Raw genomic sequence first — 17,524 nt, 5'->3', positions numbered from 1 at the left:
TACTATAGCATACATTAGCAAGCATTAGAACATCTCTGATGCTTTTATGGAATCCAATTGACCAATTGATTTATAACTTTCTCTTTTTTTTTAACAGAGAAAAATCTTTGCCGGAAATGCAGTGAAACCTGCAAGACATGTACTGAATTCCATAACTGTACAGAATGTAGGGATGGGTTAAGGTAAGAGAGTGAAGGATTTTATTAAGTAACACAGCCCAAAGAGCTTCTTAATGAAAATAAAATGAAAAAATGATAAATAAATAGCCCTCTTACGATCTACCCTTGGTTTGACTCCCATTCAAGCACTTGATTGCTATTTGCATTGTCTCTACTATTACACGTGAAAAATGGGATGCTGTGTTGGCTAAAGAAGAGTTATATCCAAACAAATTCTCTTTAGAAAAGACGGCTCAGATATAAGTCAATAAAAATGGCCATTTGAGAGGCATTCTTTGTGCTTTTTAACCTGCATTGTGCCAGTCAAGGATTACTGTGCAGGTAATACCAATGAATTATATTTAATCCCCCTGATTCATTCCTTGGATGGTCGGAAATTATTCCCTTATCTTTATTATTTCTCTCCACATACCCAATCATTCTCTTATCTGAAGTACCTCAGGCTTGTTTCCGTTATGCTATGGTATGCACATAGATTTAACACCAGGAAATGTTTTCCTTGAACAGGATGACTTGCTCATTGCTAAAGCTCAATAGTTAGTCAGCTCTCTAAGAGAACAATGTACAGCTCAAATTAACTAGGTAGCCTCTTGATCTCAGTAGGGAAGCTCAGACCATTCTGCATTTAGTGAGGAGTTGGACTAGGGCTGTACGTGAAATTAGAACTCTGCTGCACTGGATTTCTTTTAGGTATTGATCGTATCTTTATTTCCACCTGTGATCGGAGGTAAACTAGGCAGAGTCCAGGCAGTTTCCAGGCAGGTACATTCTTCACCATTAACCAGTATTGGAGCATCATTTTCATTTAGATTGATCAATTATCTATGGCTTTATCCCCCCCCCCCCCCCATGAATGCATTCAGTATTAGTTTACTTGGCAATTTTCATCTCGAGACTTCAGTACTGAGAAAGAATTAGCCACCTAATTCTTCTTGGAGAAGGAGCAAAGCAGTATAATAAAAAGAAAGAAAGCAGATGTGGGCTCACATCCTCCTCTGCTACTTATTAACTGTGTGACTTTGGGCAAGTCTACTCCGAGCCTTCATTTTCTCCTCTATAAAATGATGATAATAACCCCGGTTTTGCTGGATTATGATAAAGGTTAACTCTGATAACAGTTACAAAATACCTTTTGTAGCATCTGGCCCATGCTTGGTTCATGAGAAATAAAAGATATTTAAATTATTTAATTTCTTAGGGAACATTGTATAGGGTATGTTAAACCAGTGTATGCCAATAGAAATTTGAGAGCCATATATGTAATTTTAAATATGCCAGTAACCACATTAAGAGAAGTACAAAGATACAGGGGAAATTCGAGTTTAATAAAATAATGTACTTCATCTAATATATTATCATTTCAGCAATTGAGAAACTATTATCAGATGTTTTTCATTCTTTTTCATTGTTTTACTGTCTTCAAAATCTGATGTATATTTTACCCTTAAAACACACCTGAGTTCAGACAAAATTGTTTTCATGAGAAATATTTGATCTTTATTTAGGTTTTATAGTTGAAAAAGAAAAGTTTACATAGCCAAGTTGTTTCAGACTTACCCAAATTTTTGCCAATAATGGAATCAAGTGCCAGTTTTTCACATTTAGACTTAAATTAGTTAAAGTTAAATAAAATTTAAAATTCTGTTGCTTAGCCATACTATAGCCACCTTTCAAAGTCTCAGTAGCCATGTGTGCCAGATTATGTTGTACAGCACCGGTCTAACCTGGCCAGTTTATCACAGAGAGAACAGAGGCGTTCACAATACCAGGCGCATTAGCCTGGAAGTATCTTGCTTCCAAAATAGGAAGCAGCAGAAAACTTCAGGGTTGGTGACTACTGTCTGTTACACATCCCCCTTACCTCATTCCTTCTCCACACAGTGCAACCTCTGTGTCCTGCTGAACAGATGCCAGCCTCACAAGAAAGTGCTGTCCTGTATTAGAAAAACTAGGCAGCTTTTTAACTTTGATAAGTGTTTCGGTGGTCCTTATTTCCTCTCAAATGGATCCATTTAAGGCAATATCCTTTTTTCTAGTGCTACAGAAAGGGAAAGGGGTTTTCTTTTGGCTTTTTAAATGACAGCTCTCTCTCCCGCTTGCTTTCGCTCTCTCTCTCTCTCTGGCCAGTGAGATCTATGAATGAAGTCCACTTTCAGTTATGCTGCCCTTAGTCTCCTTGAGGCTCCTTGCATTTTTCTAAGGGCTTCCAGGGTTGACCATTTTGCCTCAAGAGACTTGTAAATTTTTAAATAGTGGTGAAGAACAAACAGAAAAAAAAATATCAATGCACAAAATCCAGGAAGGAAATAAATTAAAATGCTAATGGGGACTGTTCAGGTTTCTTTTTTCTTCAACTTTGTTTTTGTACTTTCCAAATTTTTTTAAGAGCATAGAGAAAAATAAATTTTAATTTTTAAAATTAGCATTATCCACATACAAAGCAGTCAATTAAGATGTCAATTGGAGCAATATAAAGAGTTTAAAACAATGGAAACCATTTAACCCTGTTTAGGTACTGATCTTCTAGCTTCACTGATTTGGTAGCATAGGATTACATTTTCTCACTGTGTTTCACACTAGTTATTCAGTGAGTAATTTTTTATATTAACTTGTAATTTTTTTTTTTTTTTAAGAGAGAGTCTTGCTCTGACAGCCAAGCTAGAGTGCAGTGGCACGATCATAGCTCACTCAAACTCCTGGGCTCAGGCAATCCTCTGGCCTCAGCCTCCCGAGTAGCTGGGACTGCAGGCAGGCACCACCATGCCTAGCAATTTTTTTTTAGCCTTTGTAGAGATGCGGTCTGACTGTGTTGCCCAGGCTGGTCTCAAACTCCCAGCCTCAAATGATCCACCCACCTTAGCCTCCCAAAGTGCTGGGATTACAGGTGTGAGCCGCCATGCCCAGCCAAATATAGTAACAATTTTTTATTTGTTTTCAATTTTAAGAATCAACCTGTAGACTGTGAAAAATATGATAGCTGACAGAAATTAGAAGGGAGAGAAAAATATGCATTTCTCATTTGACATTCTAACAACTCATTAGATACTATCTCATATTGCTAGATGAATAGAAATTTAAGTAGATTAATATAGTTAACTCCCAGAAACACTAAATAATAATATAACAAAGGAAAGTCAAGATGATTAGGGAAATAGCAGTACAGTTTTGATAAATTTTTCATTAGAGTGTTTAAAATGAATAAACCAAGAAATAGAGGCAAAAGTATTTTAAATCTTGTTTTGATGAGAACCCATAGAAGACTAAAATCAGAAACACAATCAGAATGGCTACTCGGAGAGTTTGAGCTGTGGATTGGACAGGATGGTTGTACACTTTTGCTCAGTTATAATTCATTTTACCATGTGTTCCTACTGCATTTATAATCATGAAATAACTTTATTATGTAGTAAGTCTGGATATTAAGAAGTTGTTGGGCATATTGCCAGACAATGTGATTCTTTTGTCAATCAAATACTTTTTAAAACCTCTGGGTTGTAAGATGTTGCGCAAAGTAGGAGGGTGCCCATCAGTCTAACAAATTAAGGAGAATGTCCCCAAGGCCTAGCAGCATGTATGTATGCTATGGACATCATTGTAGGCACAGAGAAACGTCATAAGCATTGAGAGGAGAAAAAAAAAAAAGGGTACACGGGCTATTTCCCCTGCTTTGAAGCTTTGCCAAGTCCACTGGCCTCTGAGGGAAACTGTATCTGTTACCTATGGAGTTTGGGGAGTCATTACATTTTGGCCTGATCACAACAGTCTGTTTGAATCTCCCTTTATACTTCTTCCAGCCTGCAGGGATCCCGGTGTTCTGTCTCCTGTGAAGACGGACGGTACTTCAACGGCCAGGACTGCCAGCCCTGCCACCGCTTCTGCGCCACTTGTGCTGGTACCTTCCCTAGTTCTTTTGTTTATTCTCCCAGTTCTGGTTTTGCTTTTCTTTCTGGTTTGAGCCGTCACTCATGCAACCCACTTGCTACTTTTAAAGTAATGCTGGAGAAGTATATTTCTCTTTTGATAATTGTGTGTGTATTCTCATTGAAAGTCAAGCAGTCATCAGCATCCTATCCTCATTGAGAAACTTACATAGCCCAGTGATATCTGCTCTTTCTAAAGGGAGTGGATGTTTTTGTCAAGAGGTTCCATTTTAACTGGGAAGGCTTTTTTCCCAGGGAAATTAAGAAAAAGCATGAATATTCGATTATTAATCTTAAAATTATAGCAGGTTGATGCCATTTTCTCAAACTGTTAAAGAAGAAGCCCATGACACCACCTCCTCTGAGGTTTTATTTCTCATTTCCTGTGCTTGTCTTGCTTTTAAGGGGCAGGAGCTGATGGGTGCATTAACTGCACAGAGGGCTACTTCATGGAGGATGGGAGATGCGTGCAGAGCTGTAGTATCAGCTATTACTTTGACCACTCTTCAGAGAATGGATACAAATCCTGCAAGAAGTAAGTGGGTCTGCCCCCTGGGCCCTAGCATTTAGACCTAAATTCTTTTGATGACTACCTTCATAAAAAAATAAGAAAACGTAGAATTTGTAATGATAACACTAGGTTTAAACATGTACCTGTGGACACTGTTGTGAAGCTTTAACCCAGCTTATCTTTGATATTTTTATTCCTTTGCCTCGGGGGCACCTTAATACCTTTACTATTTCAATTTCAAGTACATGCTCGATACCCTTTAAAATCACAGTGTCTACCTGTGTCATCAAACCTAGCAATTTTTGTGAGAAAAGATTTTTGAGTCATCTTCAGAGGGATAATTATATTGAAGACATTATGAGGTTACTAGTAAACACACCTTCCCCTGTGCATGTGTGAATGGCTTAAAAAATTACACATTTTTCTCATAGATGTGATACCAGTTGTTTGACGTGCAATGGCCCAGGATTCAAGAACTGTACAAGCTGCCCCAGTGGGTATCTCTTAGACTTAGGAATGTGTCAAATGGGAGCCATTTGCAAGGATGGTGAGTACAACTGCTCATATCGATCTTATGAGCAAAGTATGATCTTTCTACTTTCAGGACTAATATTTTTCCACTTAAAAAAGAAATATAGCACGCATCAGATATGACATGCCCAATATTTTGGTGGCATTCATTCATCTTGAACTTCTGCCCTTAATGGATTTGTTTGTTTGAATTGCAAGAAGAAATAAGTCAGCTATAGTGGCACTGGCCAATATAGCTCAAGTTAACTTTTTAAATTAATAAACTTCATTTTTTGAGAGCAGTTTTAGATTCATAAGCAAAATTGAGCAGAAAGTTCAGAAATTTCCCATATGCCCCCTTCCCCCAACACAGGCATAGCCTCTCCCACTATCAGCATCAAGCACTAGAGGGGTACATTTGTTACAGTTGATAAACCTACAGTGACACATCATTGTCACCCAAAGTCCACAGTTCACATTAGGGCTCACTCTTGGTTGTACATTCTGTGGGTTTGGACAAATGTATAACAACATATATGCAACATTATAGTGCCATGCACAGTAGTTTCATTGCCCTGAAACTCCTGTGAATTACCTACTCATCTCTCCTTCCCCCTACTTTTTTTTTTTTTTACTGTCTCCATAGACTTGCCTTTTCCAGAATCTATATAATTGGAATTATACAATATGTAGCATTTTCTAGCTAATTGTTGTATTTCTTTCCAGTTTTTACCATAGGTACTTTTCACCAGATTTTTAAAAACACTATGCACATAGAGTTTTGTATGTTACTTTTTGCACTAAGCATTAGGCAGAAACATTATCCTATGTTTTTACACTTTTAGGAAACTTTATTTTTAATAGCAGCATAGAATTCAATCATGTGAAGATGCTACAGTTTTTAGCCAATCACCTATGATTTGGATTGTTTATAATTTTGATATACAAACAGTAATGAAATGGTATCTGAATCTTTCATTAAGCCTATGAGGCTAGGAAGTAATATCTTCATCTTACAGAAGGGAAAACTCAGGGTGTAGAGCTAGGAAATGATAGACCTAAGTATAGAACTTAATATTTCAAAATGTTGGTCTGTTCTTCTTTGCACCAATGATTCTGAACCAAGATGCCAGGATGCAGCACCATCCCCAGATATTCTGATTGAATTGATCTAGGGTGCAGCCCATGATCATGGGTTTAACTTCCCAGGTGTTTCTAATCTGCAGCCAGGTTTAAGAACCACTGCACATCCAATTCTCCCTAACAATTTAGCTAACACCAAGTTCCCTCACCTCTCTAGCCTCAGTTTCCCCATCTGTAAAATGAATGAATTTAAATTATTCCAACTCCACCATTTTGTGAACTAACTTATGCCTGAGGGACCCTGAATTTTACTCCTAAATGTATGCAGATATAGAAAGATAAAGATACGATGTAGAAAGAAATTGTTTAAACTGTTGTTGTTCAAAACATCTTCGGATTGTTATAAAAATAGAAAAAGAAAACAAATATGCATTTGCAACAATCTGACTGACATGATCACTGCCCTAGGTTTATTCTTTCCCTTCTTTTGAACGTTTCCCCTTCTGGAAATTTCATGAAAGAAAAAACATTGCCATTGTCAGGAGAATGTGGACTTGGAAGTCAGAATGCTGTCATTCAAATCTGGTCTCCAGGCCTTGGGCAGGTTATGAACTGCCCTGGGCCTCATTTCCACCATCTCTAGAAAATGAAGAGGATAATACTACTGACCTCATCTGGTGATTCCACAACTCCCTACAAGGAATCTCAAAAAGGTGTCAGAAAGGACTGGGCACATGATAGCACTGATAGGACATCATTTGTGATCTTATTTCTTTGGAGCATCATAGGTGACTTTGCATCTCCATGGTTTTTCCAGTATATGATTGGTCTGGGGCAGGGATGGGCCCGACACAGGCCCTGTGTTCCCAGGTTTTCTTGCCAGGGCTGATTCTACTATAGCACACTGGGGTGAGAGAGGCTTGGGGTGATGGCACCCCAGGGACCATGTAAGGACCATGTAAGTATCATTTTTTAGTTACCAACAAGTGCCTCCTTTACTTTACTTAAAAACGTGGTTCCCCTATTTCTGAATATTACCAGAATTTTTTGTAAATTAGTAACAGAAAATTGAGGAAGATGAAAGAGACTGGGCCAGGCATGGTGGCTCACACCTGTAATCCCAGCGCTTTGGGAGGCCAAGGAGGGCAGATCACTTGAGGCCAGGAGTTTGAGACCAGCCTGAGCAACATGGTGAAACCCCATCTCTACTAAAAATACAAACATTAGCCAAGCGTGGTGGCACGCACCTGTAATCCCGGCTTCTCGGGTAGCTAAAGCATGAGAATCACTTGAACCCTGGAGGTTGCAGAGAGCAGAGATCGTGTCCAGCCTAGGCAACAGAGCAAGACTCTGTCTCAAAAACAAAAAGTGACTGATGTAGGAAATCCATTGTAACTTGAAATGTTCACCAATAGCACTTGGTACCATGCATTTCAAGAGTTGCAGTGCTTTAACTACTTTCCCTAAACCATGGTGAGTACCAGACAAGTTATGTCAAATGGCGCTTTGCTAAAAGCAGAGTGTCAGCATTGTGGGCAGAAGTGGGAAATGAAGAATCGTATCTGCAGTGAGCCCATTTTCAGGTCAGTTACAAAATGAGATCATTGATGGCTCACCAGGCTTTTGAAATCACATGGCAGCTGCACTTAAGGATGTGTTATTTATTCTCTTTCAACTGTCGTATTTCTGTGATTCTAAGACATATTTGTTACATTTTATCGTCTCAGAAATCAGATGCATCTTATAATTTGTGGCAGTTTACAACCGCTTTTGACCAGAAAACTGATGTGATATCAGTGTTACTGCCCAGACATGAGACTTGGATGCAGAGATATCTGTTCAACCGAGTTAGGCACATGACTACTTCTTGTGTTGAATTTAACTGCGGTTCTAAAGAGGTTTGAAAATTAAACTATTGTTCAATATTCAAAGGAAAGATTCTTGCATAAGCATGGAAACAAAACAGAATGTTACATAAATATAACAAATACTTTTAATAAGTATAAAATTAAAATTCTAATTGATAAGATTGTGTCACAGTTTAACATGAAGAAGCATCTTTTCCTTTGTTACTTAAAATGATGGTGCATCTTAAATCTTGTGTCTTAGATTCAATGAAATATGGTATAAATGACTGTATACTCTCTGCTCTAGGTAACTCAAAGAAGAAAAATTTCTTGCTTGTGTTAATTGATTTCTAATTTATTCTTTTTCTAATTTTTTTTTTCTTTCACAAATGGATACCAATTACATTGGACTGCAATGTCTCTCCTTGAAAAACAATGCTGTTGACTGAAATCACTTTGGGTGGACCAAATTTCCTCCTGTTGACTACTCCTGAATGATCTCTTCCAATCCCCCAAATCTGCCTCTCTGGCCAATCACAACCTTCTTCCGTGTGTGTCCATCATGCTGCTCTGGTCTTCAACTCCCCTTCTCTCTTGCTGACTTCCGGAAAAGCAACGGAAGAGTCCTGGGCGGAAGGAGGCTTCTGTATGCTTGTGAAAAAGAACAATCTGTGCCAACGGAAGGTTCTTCAACAACTTTGCTGCAAAACATGTACATTTCAAGGCTGAGCGGCCATCTTAGATTTCTTTGTTCCTGTAGACTTATAGATTATTCCATATTATTAAAAAGAAAAAAAAAAAAAAACAAGCCAAAAAAAAAAAAAAAGCAAGCCACCTCTCTCTTTCTTGCTCTCTTTTTCTTTCTCTCTCTCTCTCAAGTTTGTGCAGGGAGATGGTGAACTGTTTTGTCAGAACTTAAATGGAAAAAAAAAATAAACCTACAACAAGCCTACCTTTTATAACTGGGTGTTTAGTGCTAAACAGCCAGAACCACAGAGACAGTATTGTATGACCAAAGCATTTGATGCCAAAATTTGACGTTAAAGTAATGATTTGATTTCCTGCCCTGGTTTTCAAGGTCCATTTTTTTCCCTTTTGCATTGATTTGCTTGTTTCCCCCTTTGAAACACCTAAAAATACCTTTCTAAAACATCGCAAGAGCATAAATAGACAAAAATGAAATAGAAAGCTCTTGCATGCTTGAGTCCACCATTGGGGGAAATGACAGAAAACTGGACCTGAGGGCATTAGGAACATCCTACAGAGTTGTGTTTAGTGTCGTTTGCCATGGTATTTCACAGTGAAACATTGATACTCTTCACACATCATTTACTTCATGCATTATGTACTGGTTTTTGCATTTTACTCACTTGATAAGTCTGCTGCACTGGTTTCATCAGATAGACTTGCTGCTACTGGCTTTTCCATTGTAGATTGGGTTATTTTACACACAGTTCGCCAAATGGGATTGCTCTGTATAGTCAAATTGGTGATGGACAGATGGACAGAATGCAGAGGTACCTAGATGAGCTGAGGCTGATCCAGCTCCCCTGAAATTCAGAGTGTTAACTTTGTAGACCCTGCACAACCTCTTGGTGCTATCTAGCCATTACCCCCATTTTTTTTTAAAGGCCATCAGAAATTCCATTTGTCATGGTGGGAAGCATTTTGAATATGATGCAGGAAATTTCTTCCTGGAGTCAAAAGTTTCTAAGAGGTCCTGTATTTTTAAGAAATGGAATTTATTTAAGTAATATTTAAGCTGGTGCCCATGTTGGCCAGGCAACTTTTTTCAATGGTGCTTATTAGAAGTTTTTTCATCTTGTCATTTTAAGAAAATAAAACTGGAAATTGAATGTGGGTGGCATGATTGTACCCTTCTAGTTCTTATTTTCCCACTCCTCTGTCCCTCTATAACTATGCCATACTATTATATGCTGGTCCACTGAATGTTGAGATGATCTGTTTCTTTGGGTTTTTTTTTTTTTTTTAAGAAATATTTTCACTGGTTTTCTATGACTCTCTAAACACTTCATCAAAAGAAGACTGAATTATGAGAACACTGTTTGAATTAGTGGCCAGAAACGATGAAATTTTATAGATCTTTTGACAATTTCTCTGTTTAGGGGAGGGTAGACTGATATCAAGTTTCTTCATATCAAAGCTTCATTGGTGACCTCATTTGCTTTATGAGTGACCAGCCATCTTGCAGGCTTCATGCTTCTGAGAGCCTTACTTCGAAGATGCTGCTGGAGTCACAGCTGAGGAGAGGAATACTATCAATATGGACTATCCTGGGAAAGAGGTGGGAAGTAGATGCTAAGGTCCCCATCCAAACAGCAAGCTAGTAAAAAGCCTACCTTGAAAGTATTTCTAGACATCAAAGATAACTTACAACCCAAGGTGAATAATAAGTAAATTATCTGATGACCCTCTTAATAGCATTGCAATTTTATTGAATCACATAATGATTCATAAGTAATTAGGGAACCAACTGATTTTGCTAAGCAGTCTTCCCCTTCATAATACCGCAGGCCCTCTGACACACAAAAAAAGTGAAAGTTAATCCTGGGTACAGCGTATGGTTTTACATTTAAAGGCACAGTCTTAAACATGGACAAATGCAAGCACAAGCCTAAAGCAAGGTCAAGCAGATGGCAAAACTGAATTTGCCTGCAAAGAAATCTATTTAACTGAACCAGCCCATAATATTTAAGGCACGAGGTTACTGTGATAGGAAAAATAAAAATGATGTCTGTTTTCTTAGACGAATAACCATCAACATGACAACAAAATTCATCGGGGTCTACCAGCGTGCGTTCCATTTCCCACTGACCATGCAGGTGCACGTTGCGGAAATACTGGTTTAACTACTAGTGTGTTACTGCCTCACTTATCTACATAACATTATTAACTAGAACATAATGCTTTCAAAGTTTAAGTTAATGTTATATATTATGTATAAATATATATATTCATAATGAGATATATGTAATGGATAGTACAAAGTTTGGAGACTCAACAAATGCTCTAACCTTCTAGAGACAAAAGTCCTATTTCTGTTTTCTTTTGCCTTTTTATTTTCAATTAGTGACCCATTGTTAAATCCAAATCCACTTTTACTGAAAAATACTGTACATGTGTAAAATGTTCAGTTGTTTTTTTGTAAAATATAGTAGAATGGTTGTAATTGATACTGGCCAAAATCAATGTTATTCCATATTTTATTTTTTCTATTAAATTAACCTAAGTTCCTGTTTATTTGATCTGTTCATACCCACGTATAAACTCCTCTGAAAGGGTAAGGTCATGAGAAACTTCCCTGTTTCTACATAGAAGCTGAACATGAAGGAAAGGGTGGAGGTGCATGAAACATCTAAATAAAGTTGGAAAAGAGAGTGAGCAGAGGAGGGAATTGAGAAGGAGAAACAGCAGTGTAAGAAAGGAATGGGTTAGATTTGGTCATGAATATATGTTAAATCCCATTTTTAGAAAGCAAGGCTGTGAAAAAAAATCTATAAAGGCTTGGTATTGTTTCTATCAGATTGTACAGATGCTGGCCCCCAGAATAGGGCCCACCTCGTCCCGCTCTTCCTCTAGTGCACAGCACACCCACTAGTGTATGTCTGTAGGGTTGGGAGCCATGGCTGGGGGCAAGGAGGTAGGCAGTGTAAAAGCTGTTAAAGAGGAAGGTGGCTTTGTTCAATTGGCTGGATATCTAGAAGATGATTTTGTCTAAAATAAATCTCCAGTACATACCATGGGGTGGGACTGAACAAGCTAGCTAAAAACAGCAGTGGAGTATAGATCTTTTTGAACCATGCCTGAGATGCAATTACTAGTCTTAAAGGTTCAGTGCTATGCCTCTTGGGGAAAAGAAAAGATAAATCAGCCAAAGCCACAAACAAATTGAACTCCAACTAGGTTTAAAGATCTGGAGATAACAACCAGTTATGAGGAAGAGCCTCTACTGCTTTGAAGTCCCGTTATGGGGATGGAGAGAAATTAATTTTATTGATCGCTTACTATGTACCACACAATGTGGGAATGTAGAGTATGTATATACATACTGATGTGGGTATGTTCTCTCAATTTTCAGGACTCTAAAGGTGAATGTATTATCCTCCATTTCACATGAGAAAACTGAGTCACATAGACTTGAAACAAATTGATTGAGATTCCATATCCAGATTCATCATCATAATACAATTTAACATTAAGACAATTCACAGCAAGTAGTACATGCCAAATCTCAAATGAGTGGTACACTGAGTTGTTAAGTTCAGAACAGGCAGAGATTCCTTTGAATTGGACTGTTCAGTTCCCTAGAGCAGGTAGAGCTAGAATTGGCCCCTGAAGCATGGACAGACAGGAAGAGAGCAGGAAGAATGTTACCAATGAACTTGCTCCAGTCACCAGTGAACTTGCTGCATACAAGATGCTTAGAGAAGTAAGATGTTTTCATGGTTTTAATCTAATTACCTATTGCTACAAAGAACAGTGATTCAAAATTTGGTGGTTTAGTTCAGAAAAATCTACATTTGTACACTTTGTAGAAGAAGGATAGTGTGCCCATTCTCAATCCCCACATCCATGGAAGACTGCTAATTATCACTCATTTTCCACTCCAGTTATCAGAGGCTTGTCACACTGCTGATCTCTTCTACCAGATTCATTATTTTCCATTGAATAATCTACCCTTCATTTTTGAAGAACTTACAAACTGAGTACTTGGTAAAGAAGGGGAGGTGATTGCTATAGTAACTACTAAATTAAAGTTTCTCAAAGTAATCAATACTTGTGACATATCTGAGTATGAAAATAAATACATAGCATCTTATCCCCCTCATGTAAAAAGAATGTCATGCAGCTAAAATATAAAATAGACATTCATTCTTAACAGCTTCCATGTTATCATTCAGCCCTGCACAAAGAGAGCAATGGCAGACAGCAGTATGTTGAATAGAAATTGCATATTGGAGACAATTTTAAACTATGGCCCAGCCAGTTTAATACCCCCTCCTTCTGTCCTCAAACACAAGATGGCAGAGGTGGAACAGAGGACAGCTGCAGTGTGACCTCACCCAGACCAGGCTGGGCCCCGCACACAATACATGTAGATGACAGCACAGATCTGCTTCTCTTCTCTGGCCAACATCCCTTTCCAAATGTTATGTTTGTTGCAGGCTTATAAAATCTGAAGTTCTCAACAGAATGCTTTAGAGCCTTTGACATATTTAGCAGGGCATAGCCAAGGTGGACCTAATTTCACTGTAGCTCATTAGAACTACTTGGCACCTAGAAATGGGGATAATCTGCATAATCCTGTCTCCTCTTCATCACAAGAGGTGAAGATCAGGTCCAGATTCAGTTCTTGAGCAATAAAGACGCAGTTATGCAGCATCACTATGTTTCAGCGGACCAGAATGTGAACTGGGACGGCCAGCACTCCTTCCCATTCTCTACCTCCAAGGGACTTACAAGGACAGTTTGACTGGCTTATTACCAAAGGACTTTCTTACAAGGGCTCCTCTCTAAAGGACCATTGTTTGGATCCAGTTGTGGTTTTTTTAGGGCCAGGAATCAGGCAACAAAAGATTATTTTGTATCCCACTTTCTAGAAAATTCCAGAAACATTCCCTGAGGCCTGAGTTGTAAGATCTTTAACTTTTTTTTTTCATTTTAGAAAACAGTACATTATTTTAAAAATACAGTGTTTTAAGCTTCACAAAGTTTTACTAAAATGATTTAATTTGGCCCCCACAAAAATCAGGCCAATAGACATTCATTTTCTGATGCAAGAGGCACAGCTAGTAAGGGACTCAAGCCCACAGCTTCAACATTCTGTACAACACTGATTCCTTTTTAAGAGTGCTGGAGAAAAGCATGTCCACATTACATATGTTGCAAGGCAGGGGGTAAGAGCCTTCTCTCAAGTGAAGATAGAAAGCACACTGTGACCCTGAGCTTGGCTTTTTCTCATTCCAAAAAAGTTGCTTCCATAAATAAATATTATTGAGTCCCTGCCACAAACTAGGTTCTGAGGTTTCTCTTGCCCTCTTCAAACTTACAGTCTAATGAGGGAAACAGACACTTAGACATAAAACACATGGTTATAATGTGAAGCTGTTTAAGTGCCTTTAAAGGGTAAAAAATATTGTCAGGAGTCAAAGGAGCAAGCTCACTTCACTAATCACATGCTAAGGTTCCATGCCCTTGCACTACAAGCTTTCTAAGGCTATCCAAAAATAGCATGAAACCTTAAAAATGGAGTTGACTCTAAAATGTACAAATAAAACTGCAAAGATCAAAACCAAATGATATCTTGATTAAATATCTACAAAGTGGATCATGTCAAACTAGTCCACTGCAACTAAGGAATTAAAACCATTGTCACTTGATGGCAGGGGTATGCCTGAGAAATGCATCCTTAGGTGATTTTGTCATCATGCAAACATCATAGAGCACACTCACACAAACCTAGATGGCATAGCCTACCACCCACCTAAGCTACATGGGATGGCTTATGGCTCCTAGGCTACAAAGCTATACAGCATGTTACTGTACTGAATACTGCAGACAGTTGTACCAAAATGGTAAGTATTTGTGTGTCTAAACATAGAAAAGGTATGGTAAATATATGGTATAATCTTATGGGACCACTGTCATATACAGTCTGTTATTGACCAAAATGTCATTATATGGTACATGACTGTAATTAACATTAATGTAGAATAAAGGAGAATTTTAATATGTTTGATATGATGTGAGACCTGCAGAGGTGGGAGAATCTAGGATCTTGAGAATCTTAACAGCCCTGCAAAGGAGGGAGGAAGTCACTATTCACCCTCTAGGGAATAGAAAAGAGGAGCGAGATACATGTCCTATCCTTGGTGGTGGTAAGGGAGGTCACTGGGGTGAGGCATGGAAGGGCAGTGTACAGGACTGCAATATGTGGATGTCTTCCTGGATATCATCCTCTCTTCTTCCCTGTGCCTTCTACACTCCCTCCAAGGAGATCTTTGTCAATCTCATGGTTTTAAATACCATCTATATGCTGATGACTCTTAAAATATATATAGATTCCTGATCTCTTCCCTCAAGATTCACACCTGTAGATTCAATTAACTACTTGACATTTCCCTTCAGCTGTCTAATAGGCATCTCAAAATTAACATGTCCAAAATAGACTTCAGACACCCCAACCCCCTGACCATCTTTACCACCAAATCTCTCCCACCTCAGTAAATGGCATTCACTGTATTTCCAAATATATCTCTAAATGGTCTACTTCTGCCCACTCTATAGCTGTAACTGTGACCAAACCACCATCGTTGCCATCCCAGACTGCTGCAACAGCCTCTGAACCAGCTCCCAGACTTCTCCCTCTCCTCTCCTCTTCTCTCCCCCTTCAGTTCTCTCTAATCAGTTCTCTACACAGCATAGTGCCATTACAAATGGAAAATCAGATTTCATCTCTCTGTTTACTGAGCATAAAATCTGAACTCGTTACCTGAGGTCTTTGTGATCTCACCTCACACCACCATCCCCCGTGCCCTCACATGTTTTAGTCATGCCAACTTTCTTTTCATCCTTCAAACAAAACCAGCTTGTTTGGGACCCAGGACCCTTGCTCTTCACATGTCTGGCTTCTTCTCATCCCACAGGTCTCAGTTCAAAAATAACTTCCTCTGATCAGTTCCTTCCACCACTGACCCCACACCTGCCCACCTCATTTTGACTTTCCATAGTACTTACCAGCACATGACATTTTATGGTTTGTTACTTATTGTCAGCCAGCCCCATGAGAGCTGGTGCTTTGTCTGTCTTGTTCACAGCTGTATCTTACATGTCCAGCACATGCCTTGCTTAAGAAATATTTGTGGAATGAATGAATAAGAAAATATCCGAGAGAAGTGACATTTGACCTGAGCCTCGAAGGATAAGCAAGAACTTACAAATCAAAGAAGGTGATGATGTTTAGGAAGGATATTCAAAAGAGAGAACCTGTGCAAAGGCACAAAGCCATTGAAAGGGCTTGTGGATAGCGATCACTTGGAGGCTTAGGCAGGGGATGAGCAGGGCAGGCAGCTTGGGAGAGAGGATGGAGAGACGAGTGGGGTCAACCGGTAAAGGACCTTCACTGGACTGTTGCCCTTCCTCCACCTTCTTGTCATCAGTGTCATCAACCCTCTTTTCAGAGAGGCTAATTGATTTGCTCAAGGACTCCATCAAGTCAACTCTTGGCCTCCTGCCAACATATTTGAGAAGCATTCATTCAGACAGAACGCTGAAGAGGCCAGATTTGCTCAGTCCCCAGGCACTTATGGCTGTATTGAGCCAGTTGAATGAAAGAACAGGGTGCAAGCTCACATGAGAGGCAGCAGCCCACAGCTTCTGTTCACTGTGATGTCCACAGCCAGAGCAACAATTTGGCAAGGCCTGTTTTGCAAAACTGGACTTGGGACCATAAGCCTGCTCAGTACCGTCTTTTTCTCCTAAGAGAAGACCCCCCAGCCCTCTAAACTGTCATCACAAAAGGGAAGAACAAAAGGAAAAAACAGGATATGCTAGCACTTCCCTTCCCTAACAATGAAAACAGTAACCCCCATATGCAGAGTACTTCCTATATGCTGAGCTAAAGGCTTCATATAGGTTATTTAATGCAATACTTCCAATAGCCCGATTCGATCTCCTTTTTACAAATAAGGAAGCAGATGAGGTAAATGCCTAAGGTACTCCAGTGGTAGACAGAAGGTCTGGGATTAATTTAAACCTAGACAATCTGATGTCAGAGCATCCACAAGGAGAAATGCAAGAGCCAAGGAGGATTCTTCCATCAAAACAAGCTTCAAGCTGTGGTTGTGGAGTGTACGACGGGTTTCTATATTTTAGCTGGTGCTGTCAGGTTCCAGGTGCATGTTGTTAATATCCACCCAGGAGTATACACTGTGGCTAAATCATGCTTTGTGTGAACAAGGCAGGAGTGAATATTTGATCATTAAAGCTAGTAACAACCAATGGGCCACATGGACAAAATCAAAATAGACTTAAGCTAAACGAGGCAGCGACTGTTATAAAGAGATGGGGATATGATGATATGATGCTTCCTTTCATAATTTCCTTGTCAAGAGGCTATTGTTTGCATTCTCTAGCCCTAGTTGAAATGAGGAAGAAATAAAATGGAGATATTGGGAACATTAGAAGAAATATTAGCATGCTGAAAGTTAATACAAATACATAATACAAATTCTGTGAGCTCCTTTGACAAATCTAGTGAAACATGAATTCTTTCCAAGTGATATTAAACAGGGTTTCTTGCCAACAAAATCATAATGGTTGCAATGTAATAAAAACTAAACTATCAAAAAAATAAGGCTTTTTATTATATATAGGAATATAATGTTTAATTGTTTTGTTATGAGAAGAGCCACAAATATGGCAGAAACCAGAAGTCATCTTGACCTTCTCCTT

General features: G+C 38.9%; 1 protein-coding gene across 3 annotated transcripts in view; it reads left to right on the top strand.

Moving 5' to 3' along the window:
- The window catches only part of PCSK5 (proprotein convertase subtilisin/kexin type 5), a 466,860-nt gene that overhangs the window by 293,335 nt on the left and 156,001 nt on the right, over positions 1-17,524 (top strand). For 2 of the 3 annotated variants that reach the window (XM_030920278.1, XM_030920277.1), the window contains exons 17-20: positions 98-182; positions 3,974-4,071; positions 4,505-4,634; positions 5,042-5,157. In XM_030920278.1, coding sequence (XP_030776138.1) covers positions 98-182; positions 3,974-4,071; positions 4,505-4,634; positions 5,042-5,157 — 429 coding nt within the window. Of the gene's footprint in view, positions 1-97; positions 183-3,973; positions 4,072-4,504; positions 4,635-5,041; positions 5,158-8,663; positions 11,310-17,524 lie in introns of those variants that run through there. The other variant, XM_030920279.1, reaches the window with a different exon arrangement.

This window comes from Rhinopithecus roxellana, chromosome 16, assembly GCF_007565055.1.
Source record: "Rhinopithecus roxellana isolate Shanxi Qingling chromosome 16, ASM756505v1, whole genome shotgun sequence".
Taxonomy (NCBI): domain Eukaryota; kingdom Metazoa; phylum Chordata; class Mammalia; order Primates; family Cercopithecidae; genus Rhinopithecus; species Rhinopithecus roxellana.
This window is presented reverse-complemented; position numbering and strand designations above follow the sequence as displayed.